At 56.4% G+C, this 18874-nt stretch overlaps 1 protein-coding gene across 1 annotated transcript; it reads right to left on the bottom strand.

The window, feature by feature from the left end:
• Window positions 1–474: 474 nt before the first annotated feature.
• CSF2RB (colony stimulating factor 2 receptor subunit beta) lies at window positions 475–17376 on the bottom strand. Its single transcript, XM_059934835.1, has 13 exons — window positions 17141–17376; window positions 16043–16166; window positions 13268–13458; window positions 9614–9765; window positions 9363–9531; window positions 8674–8809; window positions 8355–8512; window positions 7058–7197; window positions 5923–6085; window positions 4799–4889; window positions 4521–4578; window positions 3542–3645; window positions 475–2880 (listed from the first exon to the last, which is right to left on the bottom strand). Exons 1-13 carry the CDS (start codon window positions 17214–17216, stop codon window positions 1752–1754), a joined length of 2691 nt encoding a protein of 896 aa, XP_059790818.1. The 5' UTR covers window positions 17217–17376; the 3' UTR covers window positions 475–1751.
• Window positions 17377–18874: the final 1498 nt, after the last annotated feature.

The raw sequence follows: 18874 nt of genomic DNA, 5'->3' as shown, positions 1-18874 counted from the left end.
TTCACATGCATATATTCCAAAATCACTATAATGTCACATGAAAAGCTTGAAACACAAAAAGAACCAGAAAAAAATATAACTTTGGACAAATGCAATTTTGAAGTGGGGAAGGGCTTTGTCAATTTGACACCCAAAGTGGAAGCGTGAAGAAGTTCACCCGTAGATCTATCTGATCACCCAGACAAGTCTACATTGAATACACCCAAAAGCGTCATGTACAAAATTAAGAGACAAACCACAAACGAGGAAAACAAATTTACACCATCTATGAAAGGCAGGAGCTAAATAGTTTTTAAAGCTTAATCAGAAAAAAGGGGACATCCAACACAACGAAGATCTTAACAGGCTTAGATCAGTAAAAAAAATACAAACACCCAAGAAATATGAAAATATGTGCAAACATGCTAGTTCTCAAATAATGCAAATTAAAACAATTTAATGCCATTTTTTTTTTTGCATATCAGAAAGGCAAAGATTTATGAAATTTGAATTTCAAAGAACCATGATCCCCAGCGTAAGCCAAGCCATAGACCAAAAGCCCCTCGTACGTGGCTGGTGGGCATGGGATTTGTAAGGTCTTTCTGGAGGGAGGGCAGCTGCGAGATTTGGACTATAAGCCTAAGAGTACATGCCTTTGGGTCATTTTCCTTTTTCCCTTGTTGAGCAGTTCTTTCCAACTTTTCTGCAGTCGACGTGGGTTCTGGACTCCCCTCCCCTCGTGAATTTCTCCAGGCCCCACCAGCCTGGATGTAGGAAGGAGATCACTTCAACCAGGAGTGGCACTGCCCACTGCTCAGGTCAGTGGCCTCTACAAGATGCAGGGCCTGAGGTCCCTGAGGCTCCCCGGTCACCTCCGTGAGACTAGCAGGGCTTCCTGTGAGCTCAGAACAGTGCTTCTCACGCCATGCCCATTTCTTGGAGTGACAATGGAGGTTGGTGCTTTGCTACCATGTCTGGGCCTGCAGCGCCCGACAGAAAAATGCTGAGTCCAGAGCTGCTCTTCCAAGCCTGAAACCCCCAAGCCCTCACCCCATGCCTTCTGCCTCCTGCCTCAGGGCTGGAATCTCTTCCCCTCCCCGCACTGGGCCACACCACAGGGTGTGACATGTGGGATCTTTGTTCCCTGAGCAGGGATCAAACCTGTGCCCCCTGCATTGGAAGGGCGGAGTCTTAATCACTGGACCGCCAGGGAAGTCCCCGGGCTGGAATCTTGTCGTGTGCATTCATGCCTGCCAGGGACAGACAGAAGTCCTCCACGAAACCAGATATGTCAGCATCTGAATAGGTTCTGACTGAGACATGGCATCTCAGAATAGGCTTAGCCCAGACCTCAAACTCACTCTAATGATAAATCAGTGGAAAGAGAAGACAATAGGAAAAGCAGGGAAACTGGGAAAAAAGGAAAACGGGGGCAAATGAAATGAGTATGTGTATAAAGCTCTAATAATTCAGAACCGAAAAGAAGTGAATTTGAAAGAACAGTGTGTGTGTGTGTGTGCGCGCGCGCGCGCGCGCGCGCGTGTGTGGCAGAGAGGGAGGGAGAGAAAGAGGAGCTTGACCTTGCTGAAGGTCAAGGGAGGAGGTAGATGGTTGACTTGTTTTTCTGGTCTCCATGTTACAACATGGAAACTTCTTCTTGGCTTTGCGGAAAGGACCATGGAAGGGACCAGGGGCTGGCAGGAGGGAAAGGCAGGGCCGGAGGAAAGGCAGACCCTCTCCTTCTATTCCCCTCCCTCAACGTCTACAGGGTCTCAGCGCACCTCCCCAGGCCTGCTGACATCCCAAGGGGGTAGTGACAAGTAATCTTGCTGCTTCAGGGCTTTGAAGAGCTGAATGGCCGGCACCTGGGGAATGGCCTGAGATGGGGGCTTCTTGGCCTGGAACACCTGGTTGAGGTCCCTGATCTCAGGACAGGGTCCTGGGGAAGTGGGCTTACTCTGGGGTGAGAGAGGGCCAGAGCCTGGACCAGGGAGGAAACAGTAGTCACCCACTTGCTGCAGGACGAGGAGCCCCTCGGGGGTTGGGGAGACTGAGAGCACATCTGCCCGGGGCGGCCCTGGGCTCAGGACAGCAGTGCTGGCTGCAGGAGGGGCGGGGCTGGCCAGAGGGGACTGGGGAAATTGGCCTGTGGTTGGAGGGAGCTCCACATAGCCCTCAAACTCTGGCTTCAGTGGGGCTAGGGATCCAGGGGGACCAGCGGCCAGTCCAGGACAGAGGCTGGGGTTCTGGTCTGAGGGGAGGCCCAGAGGGGGACTCTGGGAAGGAGACGGGGCCCCTGTGGGTGGGGTGAATGTCAGATCTGCAGTGGTGACGTAACCAGTGGCCACAGTGCCTTCCTCAGGACCCCGAGAGCCAGTGGGCAGACCTGGGGGGGCCCTGTCCTTCGGGCCTTGACCACCCACCATCACCCCAGGCTCAGTAGGAGCAGGGCCTGCCCCTGACTCCAGGGAAGGGCTCCCCTTGGTGCCTGGGCTGGACCTCAGGTCCGCATCCCGGGCTTTGCCCGGCCCCATCACCTGGGCCAGTGGGACCAGCTGCACCTGCCCCGCTGCGGGCAGAAACAGGTACTTCGGGGACTCTGGGGGCTGCGGCTTCCTGCTCGTGCCTGTCCGTAGGGGCCCCTGCTGGCCCACGATGTCAGGCAGGGAGCGGCTGTGGGGCGGCCCCAGGTAGGGGCCATTGAAATCAAAGCCGGAAGCCTGGCTCTCAGGCCGGCTTGAGGGGGTGGCCAGCTCTGGCGGGGACCGGGGCGGCTGCTCCGTGGGGAGGTCCGAGGTGACCAGAGTCATGTCAGGCTCAGGTGATGAGTCACAGGCATCTTTAGGGTCCTCTGTGGTGAGAGGTGACACCTCACTGTGCCCGAAGTCTACAGGGGACGCCCTGTGGGGAGGACAAGGGCAGGGACATTGGCACCACCCTAGACAGACGCCTCAGCTTGTGCACAGGGAGCCCTGGGGTGGGATGGAGGCCGGGCTCCCCCCAGAGCTCACAGAAAACGCAGAGCAGGGTGAGGGAGCCGGCCCGGAACAGGCAACGGGCGCTCCTTCAGCCTCCCTGTGGGTCTCCCCCTCCAGCCCCCGAGCTCTCCTTCAAGGTCACGCTGTGCCAGCTGTGGCCCCTCCCACCTCCCGCTCCTTGCCGTCACCCAGCGTCAGCGCCCAGCCTGGGCCCGGCCATGCCCTCGGCCTTCACCTGCCCCACCTGCGGGTGAGTGGTGAGCCGGCCGCTCAGGTGCTGAGGCCACGAGGTTTCGCAGATCCTCTGCCACCCAGTGGGGCCGCGGCAGCGTGGCGTCTCCCTGGGCAGCAGGGCCGGGGGAGGTCATCTGCCCCAGTCTCCTGCTTCTGGCCCCGACCCTCCCTAAGCTGGGAATCGGAAAGCTGTTCCCTCCATCCAGCCGGGGCACCTCTTGCTTTAGTGCAGCCAGCCTCCAAGGACCTGTTCCTGCTGAGCCCCAGGCCGAGGCCGCCTCCCCCGGGCCCCCGATGTGCAGGAGGGAGCCACCGTGCCACCTGCCAGGGATCCCTCGCCCGACACTCACCCCTCCGGCTGAGGGCAGCTGCCGCCCCAGGGCCCCCTGTGTGCGTGGCTCCCGCTGCCGACGACGTGCATGCTGTGTGGGAGCCGGAGCCCGGCGCGCCCGTTCTGGGGGGAGAGAGGGCGTTCGTGCCTGTGCGGTGGGGGCACCCCAGGAGGTGAGGTGGGGGCAGGGCCTTGAGGGTGGCGAGGGTTCGGGAGCCCCCAGACGTGGCGGCATCTCAGCATGGGCAGGACCGACCACGCCCTCCTGACACCAGGAACGCAAGGCCAGAGAGGGGCTGGGACTTTGCCGGGGCCCTGGGACATCAAGGACGGGCAGCCTGTTCCCACGAGGACGCCCATCTGGGCTGTCCCTGTCTCCATGCTCACCCCTCGTCTGTCTCCTCCGCACTGGCCGTGAGACCCTCCCAAGGCAGTCCTGGGCCCGCCTGCCTGACCAAAGGGCTTCCGCTCCCCACGTGCCGGCACCCTCCCCGGGGTCCTCTCAGCCTCCCGTGCTGCGCCCCAGACTCACCGCCCACGCCCCTCAGGTCCCTTCTCCAAGGCGTCTTGTCTCCACCCTCCACTCGCCTTCTGCCAGCAGTGGCCTCTCCCACCTGCCACCACCCTCCATCCTCCAGAGCTCAGCGCTGCTGTCCTGTCCTGGGGAAGCGACGCGGCTTCCCGCCATCCCCCCTGCCCCCGATGTGACTAAGGCTCTCCTTGCGCCCCCCTGGGTCCTGGCAACCCCACGCCAACCCGCTCTGCTGCTCCACGGGAGTCCCCGCGGGCGGGGTACCCTGTGCATCGGGGGGGCCAGGGGATCGCGGTGCTGGGCTTGCAGGGGCCGGCCCGGCTCTTAGAGCTTCCCAGCCCCTGCCCTGGCCACATACCACCCCTACTCAGGGCCCACCGGAAGGGGAGGAGGACACGGGCGTGGGGACGTGGGCGCAGGAGCACAGGGGCCCGGCAGCTCCGCCGCCCTCACAGCCTGCCCCTACCTGGAACAGGTGGCTCTTGCTGGGGCTGGGGATTTTCTCCTCCCACTTCTGGTTCAGCCTGGAAAGACAGCAGGGAGGTGACCGCTGCCCAAGACCTCAGGGCAGCTGCCTCGTGCTCAAGTACCGAGGTGAAACTAAAGCCCAGGGAGAGGGCAGCTCTGACCAAAGCCCCACAGGGTGTGAGCTGCAGAGCAGAGAGTGGAGAAAGTCAGCTGTGGGGTCCCTGGCATCGTCTGGGGCCCTGGCTAGCGCCCTCCCCCATCTTGGAGTCGCCTTACCTGTACCCGTAGACGCCACAGAAGCGCAGGGACACGAGCAGGATCAAGGTGCTGATGACCAGGATGAGCGCCAGGACCCACACGGGCAGCACTTCCAGGCAGCCAGGAGGGAAAAGGCGCATTAGCTTTCGGGGAGGGAAAGGGCTGGGGGCTCAGGAGATGAGGTGAAGTTGCTGCCTTGGCATGCAGAGGGGAAGAAGAGGCCAGAAACAGACTAAGAAGAAGAGGGCATTTGTCTGAGCCACCCACAGTGCTGGATTGCTGGCCGGACACAGGGGGTTAGATCCTGTCCAGTAGCAGGTGTTGCTGTAGGTGGGCAGTGACTGCAGCCAGAGGCAATCATAGGGCACTTCCTGAAGGAGGCAGCATACAAGGTGGTCGTCAAGAACAGGGAGGACGGGAGAGGCCGAGACGGGGAAAGGGGTGATGGTGGAGGAACCAGAAGGTGTAAAGGCCCATCAGGGGCCCTCACAACTCTCCACTTGACCTCAAGCCCCTCAGAGGCCGGGCGCCTCCAGGACTCCCCTGGTCTCCTTCCCTTAGGTCCAGTGGCCCAGCCCTTCTTTCTGCTTGGCTGGGGTCCTCTTCCTCGTGCTCTTTCCCTGCTACGGCTGGCTGAGACTGGGGACCTTGCTGCCAACACTTTTTCCTCTCTCTGCCACCACCTCCCGGACCTTGTTCTGTACTTGTCTCCTGGTGGCCGCTATGGTGATGGTGACAGATAAATGAAATTAGCAAGTGCAGATTGAGGGAAGGTTGAGAAATCAGACCAAAGCTTTCCAATCCCAGGCCCCAGTCTGTAGTTCTTCATGGTAACAGAAAACTTGGGCTGAGTGGTCCCTGGGTAGTAGCTGCCACAAAAGCTAATGAAAGCATAGCCATATTAATAGAGGGCTAAGGTCCAGGCTTAGGGAGACCTGCTGGTGAGACGTGCTCTCCTCTGCCCTCTCGAGACCTCACCTGCAGTCTGTGTTGCACACCGGGTGTCACTTTCTCATCTCTAATGACACCTGGCAGGGAAGGATGCTAGCCTGGGGTGGGGTTACATCTCATGTCCATATCATCCCCGCCCTTGCCCAGTGGGGCTGTGCCTGGAGGGGTGAGTGGGGGCCGGGAGGACATACCCCACTCAGTGTCCCAGGAGCTCTCCTCACTCCACTCGCTCCAGATCCCGTTGTAGCCTTGGGGGTCAGGTTTGACTCTCACTCTGGCCTGGTACCTGGTGGCAGGCTCCAGAGGTGGCAGGCACATGCTGTGGGCGTTCTGGAAGTCCTCTGTCTTGGTCTCCTGTGGGTGCGGGTGTGTGAGCAGGTGTGCTGAGGTCTGGTGCGCGTGGGCACAGCTATGAAGCCCTCCCGCCTCAGCACCCCAGATCTCCTGCTGCCCATCAGTCGTCACCTTGTAGTCACATCCCCAGATCTGAGGCAGCATCACTCCCACCGCGGAGGACCACACTTCAGTGCCCACAGAGGGGCGGCACCCAGACGGGATCAGGGACAGCACCTCTTGCAATGCGCCCCGTGACATATGACAACACCGAGGCCCAGAAACCCTGAGGAGTCAGTCACCATGTCCCCCACTCAGCCTCCCAGCTCCTCTTGGGACAGCCTGGACCCTAATTATGGCCTTCCCAGGAGTACAGTGCAGGAGGAATGGACTCTGGACCCTTAGACAGATGTTCAGGAGCCCAGGGGCCACTTCCAGCTCCACCACTGACACACCCCCTTCTGGCCTCAGTTTCCCCATTTCCAGCCTGAAGGTCCGGGGCTGGCTCCGAGGTTTCTGAACTGGCCTCTGTGGAGCCCCAGGTTCTGCCCACAGGCCCTGATGGATACCTGGGGGTGGGGGCCAGATACTGAGTCCCAGGCTGGAGCCCTGCCCGCCTCGCAGGGAGCAGCTCTCCTCTTAGCAGCTGCACATTTGCATTCTGGATGAGATTCTCGTGAAGAAATGCCCCCTTTATGACTTTTGAAAACCCTTCCTCCAGCTGTCTCTCGTCCTGATGTCTACACCTCTTTTGCAATTCAGGGTCACGTGTTCATTTTGGCCAAGTTCGCATCACCTCTGTGAGTCTCAGTTCCTTCCCCAAGGGAAGGATAGTGACCTGCTGACTGCACAGGGGCATGACCGCCAAGTCCCAGTGGCTCCCTCTGATTGGACACCTGCTGGGAGCCAGGAACCTGGCCGGTGGCACTCTCCCTGGTCTTTCTCGCTTCCCCCTTCCCCCATCCAGGCCACTCCTCGGGCACAGGCCCTCACCTCCCATGAGGCAGCTTCTTTCTTGTACTGGACCTGGAAGATGCAAGCTATGTGTTTATAGTTCATTTTTCCTTCTTTCCAGTGCAGGATGTAGCCATCTCTGCCCTTGGTCACGTTGAGGGTTGGAGGAGCCATCTGGACTGCAGGGAGGGAAAGTGTTAGAGAACATCATTTCTAACATTCCTCCAGTGGAATATCCCTTGTGTTCCATGCTGGTCACAGGTGCTCTCTCCACTGACCCAGGACCCCAGGTTTCACCATCTCAGGGTCTTTGCAGCCCCACTTCACCATGTCACCTATTTTGACCTGAGCCACCCTTCTCTTGGGAGATGCTGAGATACACTTGTTTTGTAGTGAAGTGACCAGAAGTGTGGGTTACCCCTAGTATTTAAGCAGAAATAAAATTACTATTAATTTTTTCTAATCTAGAGTATTGACAGTGTTCTAAGCATTATTATTAATGGTAAACCTACATGAATTATTTCTCTCAATTCTGACAACAGCCCTATGTAGTAAATACTCAATTTGTCCACTTCTCAGACAGAGAACTGAGTCCCAGAATGACTAGGTAACTTGCCAAGGACAAGGAGCTAACAAGTGGCAGAGACAAAGATTGCAACCTGGACGATCCCAAAGAGTAAGTAGTGAATTCAAACCCAGGTGACTAGGGCAAATTGGCTGCTGTCTCTGACACATGCTAGAGACGGGGTAGAAGAACTTGATCATCATGAAGTAATGCAGGAGATTCCTTTGCATAAGGTCCTTGCTATGTACCAGGAATCAGGAAAATCAACCTGTAAGGAACTACCGTCCATTTGCACACACTCTAGTCCCCAGCTGAAGAAGTAAATCATAGATCAATTATCTTGAAGACTGAAAATATGTCAAGGGAGGACTTTGGAAACCTAAAAGAGAAAAATCAAATCAGGGAAAGAAAGGGAAAATGTGGTGGGAGGACCAAGAGGCCATGGGCAACAGTAGGAACTTCAGAGCAGCTGCAAAGTTGGAAGGGAAAATAGAGTTAAAAGAATGAGGTCAAAGGTTTTAATATTGATATTCTTGAGAATATCAACTGCATCTTCCTTCATGTTATTTACCATTGTCATTGTTGCATTATTGCTACTTGAGAACTTCCAGGACCGATTGGAATCATGTTTGTTCAATTTGCTCCCTGGACTTTTCACTGAAAGTGACAGAAATGAAGACTGGGCCATGAGGAACCCTGAGTTTCTACGGGTCACAAAGGAAACAGTGCTGTCACAAGACTCTCCATGCAGAAGACTGGGGGCAAACTCACTGTTATCTGAGCTCTTTATAAGTTTCTCTTCCTCCTTTGGTCGAACAGAGACGATGTACTGGCTGTGGTTCCTGGGGTCAGGCACGGGAATCTGGCAGCAGTGCCGGACGTAAGGGCTGCTGGTCTCCTCCGTCTGCACTGGGGAACATTCTTCCTCCCTGAGGATCACGGCACAGGCGAGGGCAGGGGGAGGCAGGGCCACATGAGGGATGACACCTCCGGATGAACTGCGGCATCTGCTGGGCCCCCAGGGGCAGGAGGAGGCCTGGAGAGGGCTAGGCCTAGAGGAGCAGAGGGGACAGAGGCAGGGGACACTCACCTTGCACTGGGGCCGGACTTGTAGAAGAGGGTGAAGAAGACCGAGCTGGCCACCTCGGACCTCACTTCCCAGGAGCAGCTGAGCAGGGCAGCCCCGTCGAAGAAACACTGGAGGTTCTGGGGCTGGGACTCATTCCCTGGGAGGGAGACAGTCCCTCATTCAGTCCTCATTCAGTCATTCCCTAACCCTCAGTCGGCCCACCATGAGGCTCATCACAGAGAAATTATGGGCATTGGGGCCAAAAAGACCAGGGGTTAAACTCAGCCCGAAGGGCCAGCTGTGTAAGCACAGCTCAGAGAGTGAATTCTGTGAGCCTTCACATCCCCCTGTGCAAAGCTGGGAGGGCATGTCAGCCTCAGGGTTTGGGAATTTAACACAATCACGTTGATATGTCTGCGTATGGTGCAGCTCTCACGAAAACACAGATGCTCATATGCCATTGTGATTAAATTGTAATTGTTCCTCCACAGAAAGTGGGCAGCAAACTGGGGCCCAGAAGTGAGTAAGATGCGGCCGCTGCCTCTGCAGAGTCACAGCAGGGACGGGGTGGGCCAGGGAAGTCACTCTGAACACATGACTCAGAGCCTCCGTGGATCCCACGGTGCGGACCCCTGGACGCCTTCTGTCCAGGAGCTGTAAGGAGCTGCCCTCCCCACAGGGGGGCGCCATCCCTATTCCGACTCTGTTACCTGGCTGGGAGGCCCAGCGAACCTCCGTGCTCCACTGGCTGGGCCGTCCCGAGAGCCCCGAGCCCGGGGCCAGCCTGGTGCGCACTCGGGCCACATAGGTGCTGCTGGGCATGAGGTGCTCTGGCCCCAGGATGGCCCGGGAGGAGCTGGAGTAGATGGTGGGCGCGTCCTGGGGGAGAGAGGGGCTGCTGGAGCAGGGCCGGCTGGGCCAGGTCCCCGTGGGCGCAGGGCACAGCTGGTGGCGTCCCTACCTCCCAGGAGTCCTGAAGCCGCCTGTAGACCACCTCAAACTCCAGGCTGGACAGCCAGTGGCTCTGGGAACCCCCATGGGCCACACTCCAGGACAGCAGGAAACCGTCCCCGGCAGCACGGATGTTGAGGTCCTTGGGTGCGGGGGGCTGCACTGCAGGGAGAGGAAGGAGAGGGTCCCTAAGGGGCTGGACGACTGTGTGGGAGGTTCAGGGCCTGCAGGGCCCACGTGTGGACAGACCTGGGCTCCAGGCCAAGCACGGCCCCCACGGACTGAGCGACCTTGGACAGACCCCTCACCTCTGTGGGCCTCAGACCTTCATCTGCTACATTGTGAGGATTCAATGTGCATGTGAATGAAGATGTGCAGATTGCTGGGCGCACAGAACATAAGCTCCGTACAAAGTGCCGGCAGTTACACTCCAAGTGGGGCTTCCTTCTGTCCCCGCTGCCCTTGAGGAGCTCTGTGTGGCCTCCTTCCCAGCAGAGGGCGCTGTGACTCATGTTACTCTCTCTCCTGTCCACACTTTCTTATTTCCAGTGTCCAGTGTCATCCTGCACTTCTCAGTGCCCAGCAGACGTCTCCTCCTCTAGAACATTCTTGGACCCTTCCCCCAGGCAGAATCCCTTGCTCCTTTTCCTGCCCCACTGTAGCCCTTTGTATGATCCTTAACAACCCTGGAGGATATAGATGGTTCCACATCTGTCCCCTCAAGTAGTCCAGGAGCTTGTGGATGTCAGGGGTGGGGTCCTGACCCCCTTGCCTCTCCCCAGGGCCTGAGATGAGTGGTTCATCGAATATGGGGACAAAATGAATGAATCAATGAAGGAATCAATGAATGAGTACATGTAGGTCCACCTTCAGAGACTTTTCATGAAATCATTCCATCACCAACAGCAAGCAGACACCTGCTGGGACCTACAGGGTTGGGTGCGCAGATTCATCCATGAATGGCATGGCTGCAGACTTCCTGAAGCTTCTATATCTGAATGCTGAGAGATGACTTTCCAACACAAAAAATTCCACAAGAGCCAAACAAGATGTCAATATTCTATGCCGGACAGGGGACAGGGCATGATAGAGCGTGTCAGAGCTGGAGCCTCAGAAAATCTTCAGCCCAGAATGGCAGATCCAGAGCACCGCTGCCCCAGCCCCAGCCACAGCAGGCATCCCTAATCAATCATGCACTCCTAGCCCCTGAGCCTGTCATGCAGTGGGACTCCTTGTCAGCCTGAAGCTCTAGGAAGCTGCTCCCAACAGAACAGACTGGGAAACCAATGGAAAACCTATTCATCCAACCTGAGAGATGTAGTCCACGAGCTCATTTCACAGGTGGAGGTGACAGAGGAAGTGAAATATCCAGATCTCCACATGTGCAACCTCAGAGCAGATCAGATGCACATCTCTCCGTTCCCCAGCACCTCAAGGCCTCCCTGATTCATTGCCTAAATGGTTTGGGCTAAAACTGAACTTCCCACGCAACATATGCTCCAGCAGGCAAATGCCACACTGCCCTCCCCATTTCTAAGTGGTCCCCATCTCAACCATGACACCTGTCATCACCCCATAAGCTTCACAGGGCCAGGGACACTGACGACTTTTTCACTGCTTTCCTGTATGTGCAAGTGTTCTATTGAAGAGCAGTTTAATGAATGAATTGCTTGTATATCCTAACTTTGATTTGTATCCCTCCAATTTCCCATCCCTTGGCCATAAGGCAATTGAATCCCTACCACTTCTCTCTGGGATGGGTACCTTAGGCCACATTCTCAGCTCCATCCTCCCACCCCCTCCTGTCCCCTGCCATCTACACTGTACATCACCCACCTCTGACGTCCTCACACCCACATCTGATCATGACATGCCCTTTCAGTGGCTCTCCATTGCCTAAATGTTGACCCCTAAACAACTCCTTTGCAGAACACAGAAGCCTCTCCAGGTCAGGCCCCTGCCTTCCCTGCCCCCCTCCTTACCACTGCCCAGTCCTCTTGAAGTTGATGCTTCTGAGACACAATTATTTACGGTTTTCCCAACCTGCCTCGTCCTCCCGAGTCGCCCAGCCTTTGCACATACTTTTTGCTCTGCCAAGGATGCTCTTCCCACTCTCCTCCCTCCCATCCTGCAGATTTCCCTGCAAAGCTCCCTGCTTGGGGAAGCCTGTCCTGACCTCCCAGGGGCTCCTTGTCCACTGCCCCTCGGCACGTGGCATGCACCCACCTTCAGTAAGTGATCACACCCGACAACATCTGGTGTGCCCTGCCCTGTACGCTCTGAGCTCCACCGGGACGGGACTCCTTCTCATCCATCAGACACATGTTTTGAGATATTGTTTGGAGTGAATTCATCACAGCCTAACCCATCCCCTCCTCCAGGCAACAGCTCTGTGCTGCTGTGATGATCAGAGGCAGGAAACAAAGGCTGGAGCCCCTTCCCCATCCGACACTTGCAAGGAGCAGCAGGTGGCCCAGGGTTTGGGATCCAGGACAATAAATTCAGACACTAGCATCTGAGTACCTAACCTTGGGCAAGTTCCTGCTCTCTCAGCCTGTTTCATCATCTGTGAAATGGGGTAAAAAGTAGTGCATGACACCACACATTATTGTAATGATTAAATAAGATCAAGTCATGTTTCCTGCAGATTTCTAATTTTTAAAAATGACCCCGGGCTTCCCTGGTGGCGCAGTGGTTGAGAGTCTGCCTGCTAATGCGGGGGACACGGGTTCGCGCCTTGGTCTGGGAGGATCCCACATGCCGCGGAGCGGCTGGGCCCGTGAGCCACAATTACTGAGCCTGCGCGTCTGGAGCCTGTGCTCCGCAGCAAAAGAGGCCGCGATAGTGAGAGGCCCGCGCACCGCGATGAAGAGTGGCCCCCGCTTGCCGCAACTGGAGAGAGCCCTAGCACAGAAACGAAGACCCAACATAGCAATCAATCAATCAATCAATCAATCAATTAAAAAAAAAAATGACCCCATGTTTATTTCAGGGTCATTCTAAGCACAAATATAATTGAATTAAAGTGATGAAAGTGCTGGTTATATTTCTGTCTGAGGTACAGTTAAATGAAGCCCGACTATTTATATAAAATGATCATCGACTCCCACCCAAGACCATTGACTTTCTTAGGCTCTGTGGACGCGCAGTGCACACAGTGGGGGCCACGCAGCGAGGGCAGTAAGGGGATGACCTCCATCACCAATGTGCAGGGAGCACTCGGGAAGTCCGGCCCATCACTGTCATGATGGTTCATGGTGGCACTTTGGAAAAGTTACGTAATTGCTCTGGGCCTCAAATGCCTCATCTATTAAATGGGTTGTCACAGAAGTTCCATGAGACCAAATTGATGAAAGAATAAAGTTTGTATCTGACTAGGAAGGACTGTTCTTCTAGAGGGGAAGTCTCAGGTCTGGAAGGCAATAACTTGGCAGGTGCTGGAGCATCGGGGAGGGGGTGGGTACCTTTGGCTGGGGCTCCTCACCTTGAACCTGCCCCAATGCCTCCATCTAAGGAGACCGTATCCTCTTCCCCGAAGAACCAAACCCAACTCAAGCCGGTGTCTACACCCCTTGAGGGATCTCCCTTCCTGGCCCATCTCTTGCAGCCTGGACACCCCTGTCCACACAGGGGACCACCCTCGGCCAGGGCCCCCAAGCCTCACCATGCTGACTCAGAGTAACGGTGAGCTGGGCGCCCAGAGGCTGGTCCGGTCGGAATGAGAAGTAGTCATGGTCAGCAATGACAAAAACTTCGTAGGGAATGACACATATTCTGGGCACACAGCCGGGACAATGGCCATCGAACCAGGGCATGCCATCACTGAGATCGCAGGACACTGGCTGTGGAAGGCCCCTGTCAGGAGAAGACGCAGGTTAGCCCAGAGAGAAGAAGAATCACTCATTCACAAACATTATTGAGTGGTTCCCATGTGTAAGGCTTTGTTTAGGATCAGGGGGCCTGGCAGGGAACAAAACACACACAAATCCCTGTCAACAGAGCTGACATCCTAATAGAGGGAGACACACATGAAACAACTGAAGAAACTAGGTCATGTGTCAAATGGAGAAAACTGTGCATAGACAAGTCAAGAAGAAAAGAGGTGTGAAGAGGCCAGAAGGTCTGGGTTGGGGATACAATCTGAAATAAGGGAGGCAGGAAAGGTCTCTTAGAAAAGGTGACATCTGAGCAGAAACTTGAAGGAGATGAGAGAGGACTCCATGCGGATTCTGAAAGGGGATTTCAGTTAAAGGGAACAGCAAGTGCAAAGGCCCTGGGGTAGGCACAGGTTTGGAGTGCTGTATAACTAAGCAGTTAACCAGTGTGCACAGAGTAGAGATGTAAGGGTGGGAGGTCTAGAAGCCTAGTTGTGGGAGGTGATGGGAGGCCAGTGCTCAAAAGGAATTTAAGGAAATTTGATTATTTTGATTTCACTGGAACTGGGGAAAACTCAGAGTTATGAGCAAAGGAGTGACATTTTGGCATGCTTTGAAAGGATTCCTCTGGCTCCTGGGCTGTGGATAGATTGGGTTGCAGGGGGTGGCAATATTGGAAGTGGAGGGACCAGTTAGGAGGCTTTTGGACTATCTCAGTGATAGGAAGTGTTTTGAACCATGGTGTTAGCCAGATTCACATTCTATTTGAAGATAAAGTTGACAGCATTTGCTGATGGATTGAATGCTGTGGTGGAGAAGGAAAGGAGGGAAAGGTGACTGAAAAACAAAAACCAAAAAATAAAAACCCTCCCATTTGTCTGGCTTGAGCCCCTAGGAGCTCCCATCCAGTGAACTGAGATGAGGATCTGGAACAGGCACCTTCTTTGGGAGGCAGAGCAGGAATGTGGTTTGGGACATTTGGGGTTGAAGACACCTATAAGGGATGATGTGGAGAGGCAAGTGCACCTACGGGTCTGGAACTTGGGGGAAGATCTGGGCTGGAGAGAGCACGTAAGGGTCATAGCCATAGTCTGAGGCTGGATCTCTGCCACTGGATCCAGATACAAGAGTGGAGGTCCAAGAGCCCTGGGACATCTCACGCTTCAGGGAAGAGACACAAGAAGAGAACAGACTAGGAGATGGAAAAGGGTGGGCCAGGGAGACATGGGGAAGGACCAGGATGCTGGCCGGGGTTGGGGCAGGGAGGTGCCTCAGCAGGACCCCATGCTCAGGCCCAGTCAGTCCCAGTCAGGTGCAGCCTACAGGTCCGTAGGGAGAAGGCCGGGACTGACAATTGATTTAGCACCAGGAAGGGCAGCGCTGACTCCAGCAGGAGCAGTTTAAGTGACCTGGTGGGGGCAGCAGAGTCCTGGGGGAGTGGGTTCAGGAGGGTGTAACTGAGAGACACTGGCTACAGGGGTCTAGACAACTCTTTAGAGGAGGTTGCCTCAGAGGGAAGCAGAGGAGAGAAGGGCCCGGCTGCAGGAGATGGGGCTCAGGAGGCTCCAGAGCTGCAGCCTGGTTGGCATCTGAAAGTGGATCCTGGGAGCGGCCTGTCAATGGCATGGGGACAGTGGAGACTGTGGTGGCAGCAATGTCCTTGAGCAGCAAGACCAGGTGGCAGCCCGACTGCAGCCTCAGACAGCCTGGGACAGGGCAGATCCTGCAGGGCGGGGCCAGGAAGGCAGCAGACATGTGAGGTGGGGGGCTAGGGGTCGGGGTGGGGGGATCTGCTGTCCCCGAGCAGAAGGAAGTGGGTCACAGCTAAGGGTGGGAGGTGGAGTGGGGGCAGAGGACAGCGGACAAGGAAGACTGAGGCTCCCGGGAGGGCAGGAGGGAGAGCGGAAGGGCAGTGACGCCGTGGGGTGAGAGCGGCGCCTTCCCAGGGGCGGCCTCCAGGGGACACCCCAGACCCTGTGATGCCAGCTGTTTCACTATTTCTGTTATGGTGAGTCAGACTCTCACCAAATCCCAGAATGGTGGGAGCACATTCCCTAATGGGGTAGGCCCCGGAGACCAGGTGAGGAGAGAGGAGAAGCCGCCACTCTGGAGGTGGCAGGGCCCAGGGGGCACGTGGAGCCCAGCCATGCAGGCTGGACGCAGGACACTGGTCCCGCTCAGGCCACTTCCCCACCGTGTGGCCTGGGAGAGGGACCTCACCTCCACAGCCTCGGTTTCCTCATCTGTGAATTGGGCATCATATCTCTGCCCACCTCACAGGGAGGATGAACCAAGATCGATTGCTGCCTGGTGATCTTGTTCAGTTGTGACAAAACAAGAGAAGATTATCACCATCACCGTCATAACAACCATGTTAACACAGGAGGCTCTTCCCCCAAACCTGACGTCAGACACCAGCCCGCGGGCCTGGCAGGCCGCCTGGTGGGGCAGCAGCTCCTGGGCAGGGGCCTCCCCGCCCCGCCCCCCGTCCAGCCCTGACCCCGGCACAGTCCCCACAGCAGAGGCCCTTCCTGCCCTCCGGCCCCAGGCCCGACCTCACTCGCCTGTTCAGCCTGCGGTGGAGGGTCACGTTGACCAGCCGCTGGGCGTCCTGGGTGTCCGCCCACCTGCAGACGATGCGGCTGGTGTAGTCGTTATGGCAGCGCAGGGTCTGCAGGGGGAAGGTCCCTGACAGGGGCAGGCAGAAAGGGGGTCACACCTCTCCCCTCCAGATGTCCCTTGTCACCGCCCCTCCCAGCCCCTCCTGGTGTGTGGCACTGGGGAGGCATCTCCCAGAGTCCCGTAGAGGCTCCTGGAGGCCAGACAGAGGTCCCCAGGAGCCCTGGGCGGGGCTGGGGGCTCTGCAGCTGTGAGGGTGCCAGCCGCGGACCCTCCTGTCTGCACAGAAACACATAGTCTGGTTGATTCACAGTATACGTCCTGAGCCCCCGCCTTGCCCTGCTCCTGGAACAGGGTCCCTCCCCCCCCAGGGTGGGGACGTGCATCAGGCACAGGCCCTGCCCCTGGGCCCCTGGGTGCGTGCAGCCTGGGAGCAGAGACACAGACCCGCCCCTAAGGGGCGGTGTGGCAGGGCCCCCCTCTGGGCCGTCCCCACCCTGCTCTCGTGGTCAGCTGCTGGGAAAGGGAGCGTGGTCTCCAGCGCTATCAGGGGAGCCAAGTTCTCAGCGAGCCCTTGGGGAGGGGGGTTCACGGGCCTGAAGAGCCCGGGGAGCATCTCAGCAGGGCCTCCAGGCAGGAGGAGAGACCCCCAGGTCGAGGGTCCCCAGGAGCAAGGGCGCCCAGGTGGGAACTGGTTAAGGCCGTCTAGGTGCTGGTGTCTGGGGACGAAGGAGGGTCAGGGAAAGGACTGGAATGGCCAGCCAGGAGGTCAGAGGCCTCAAATGCCGCAGGGAGAAATGTGGGCAGAGAAGCCACACAACCGGAGAGGGCCTTTACAGGAGGCCAGGGAAGAATGAGCGGGAGTGTGGGAGGAGGGAAGAGGGGACTCCGGGGACGACCAGGAGAGAAGAGAACCAGCAGGGGTTGCGGGGGGCAAGGAAGGAAGGGAGGGAAGGCTGGAGCATAGGGTCTGGAGCTTCCTCTGGGATGGGGCCCAGCAGTGGGGAGGGGGAGGGAGAGGGGGAGGGAGCGATCGGGCTCACCTTGGGCCCCTGCCACGCAGGGCCCCCAGCAGAGCACCAGCAGGGCGAGGGGGAGCAGCCCCCGGGTCAGCGCCATCTCTGGAGTCGGCTCTGGAAGAGCAGGAGGCTGGCTCAGGTGGGTCCAGGTCTGGGTAGGGTCTGGGCTCCTCACTGCTTTAGAATCTTGTGTTCCTCCCCAGCTGGGGGCCAGGCCAGACCCATGTCCTCGGCCCTTGGGGATCCTCTCTCCAGGACCCTGCCTCTTCTAGGCCTGTGGAAGGAAGCGTCAGCCCTTGGGACTCGGCCCACGTGGTGGGGCGGACCCAGGAGTGGCCCTGAGGCCTGGGCTCCAGCTCCCACTGCTGCCTCAGCCTGGCACCTGGGACAGTGCCTTCTCCTCGGCCTCAGTGCCTGGGACGTGACCGTGAGGGAGATGCACTTAATGGCCTCTGAAGATGTGGGTTCCTGCTGGATCGCACATTGGGTACCCTGTGCACCGGTGTTGAGAAAAATCTAAGAGGGAGGCCTGGTATTTGATTTGTCCCCAGGTCCCCCTGGAACTGACCCACATCTGCTTGGGGGAGTCACTGGGTGCTGGGAGTGTGGTCCTCCTCTGGATGTGAGCACATGCACGCTCACACACGCTCGCTCACACACACGCAGGGGCCTGGGGCTCTCCCCGCCCTTTTCCATTTACCTCATTCCTCCCACACCACCCCCTGAAATGCCAGTTCCCTTTTCTCCGCAGAAGACTGGGGATTTCCTCTTTTCATTTCATCCAGCCCTGGGAAGTACCAGGAGAGTAGAACAGAGACGACTGTGACTCCTTTTCCGCCCGTAAGATTGTCTAAAACTTCACTCAAGCTGTACACATGCACACCAGAAGTTGTCTTGCTGGGAAAAGCATGGCCCTGGGCTCAGCCAAACTGACTTTCAACACAGGCTGTGCCCCTCCCATGCATTGGCTGACTCACCAATGCTCCCTGAACCTTTCTCTCTGCATCTGTAAAATAAGCACAACCCAACGTATCCCACATGGTGGTCATGAGGGGAACCAAACTCAATGATGTTTACAGGGTGGTTAGTCCAGGAAATGCTCAGGAAGGAAGAGCGGGTTTGTCTGGAGCTGGGGGACAGTATTGTCCACTTTAGGTCCTGCAGGGGGCAATGCCATGGCAGGCTTGGGAGAGTCTGTGTGAGCTGGTGCAGCTTGCTCTGCCTACCTGTAACTTGCCTAAAAACTCAGAGCTTCTCTTTGGGTCTTAGCACAAATGTAAATACTGCACATGCAAAGAGGTCAATTCATCTGAAAGTCAGTTATAGGTTTAACACAATTCTAATCAAAAATTAACAAGATTTTTTTGTGTGTGGGAACTCAGAAGAAAAAATATATATATGTGAGGACAGTTAATGAGATTTTTTAAAATAAGGAGTCTCATAGAAAACAAACTTATGGTTACCAAAGGGCACGTGGGGGAGGGATAAACTGGGAGTATGGGATTAACAGATATACACTACCATATATAAAATAGATAAACAACAAGGATTTACTGTATAGCACAGGGAACTATATTCAATATCTTGTAATAAACTATAATGGAAAAGAATCGAAAGTAAAAAAATATAGATATATACATATATATGTACCACCAAATCACTTTGCTGTATACCTGAAACCTACAAAATATTGTAAATCAACTGTACTTCAATAAAAATAATGAGTCTCCACCTAATGGCAAAATCTATTGCAAAGGT

This window comes from Balaenoptera ricei, chromosome 10, assembly GCF_028023285.1.
Source record: "Balaenoptera ricei isolate mBalRic1 chromosome 10, mBalRic1.hap2, whole genome shotgun sequence".
NCBI lineage: Eukaryota > Metazoa > Chordata > Mammalia > Artiodactyla > Balaenopteridae > Balaenoptera > Balaenoptera ricei.
This window is presented reverse-complemented; position numbering and strand designations above follow the sequence as displayed.

Excerpts from the sequence above, each read along its gene's own strand:
- CSF2RB (XM_059934835.1), bottom strand. The coding sequence starts at position 17,216 with ATGGCGCTGACCCGGGGGCTGCTCCCCCTCGCCCTGCTGGTGCTCTGC. Across the intron at positions 13,459-16,042 it reads CTCCACCGCAGGCTGAACAG|GGGCCTTCCACAGCCAGTGT; the intron begins GCGAGTGAGGTC and ends TTCTCCTGACAG. Across the intron at positions 3,646-4,520 it reads GCAAGAGCCACCTGTTCCAG|AACGGGCGCGCCGGGCTCCG; the intron begins GTAGGGGCAGGC and ends CTCTCCCCCCAG.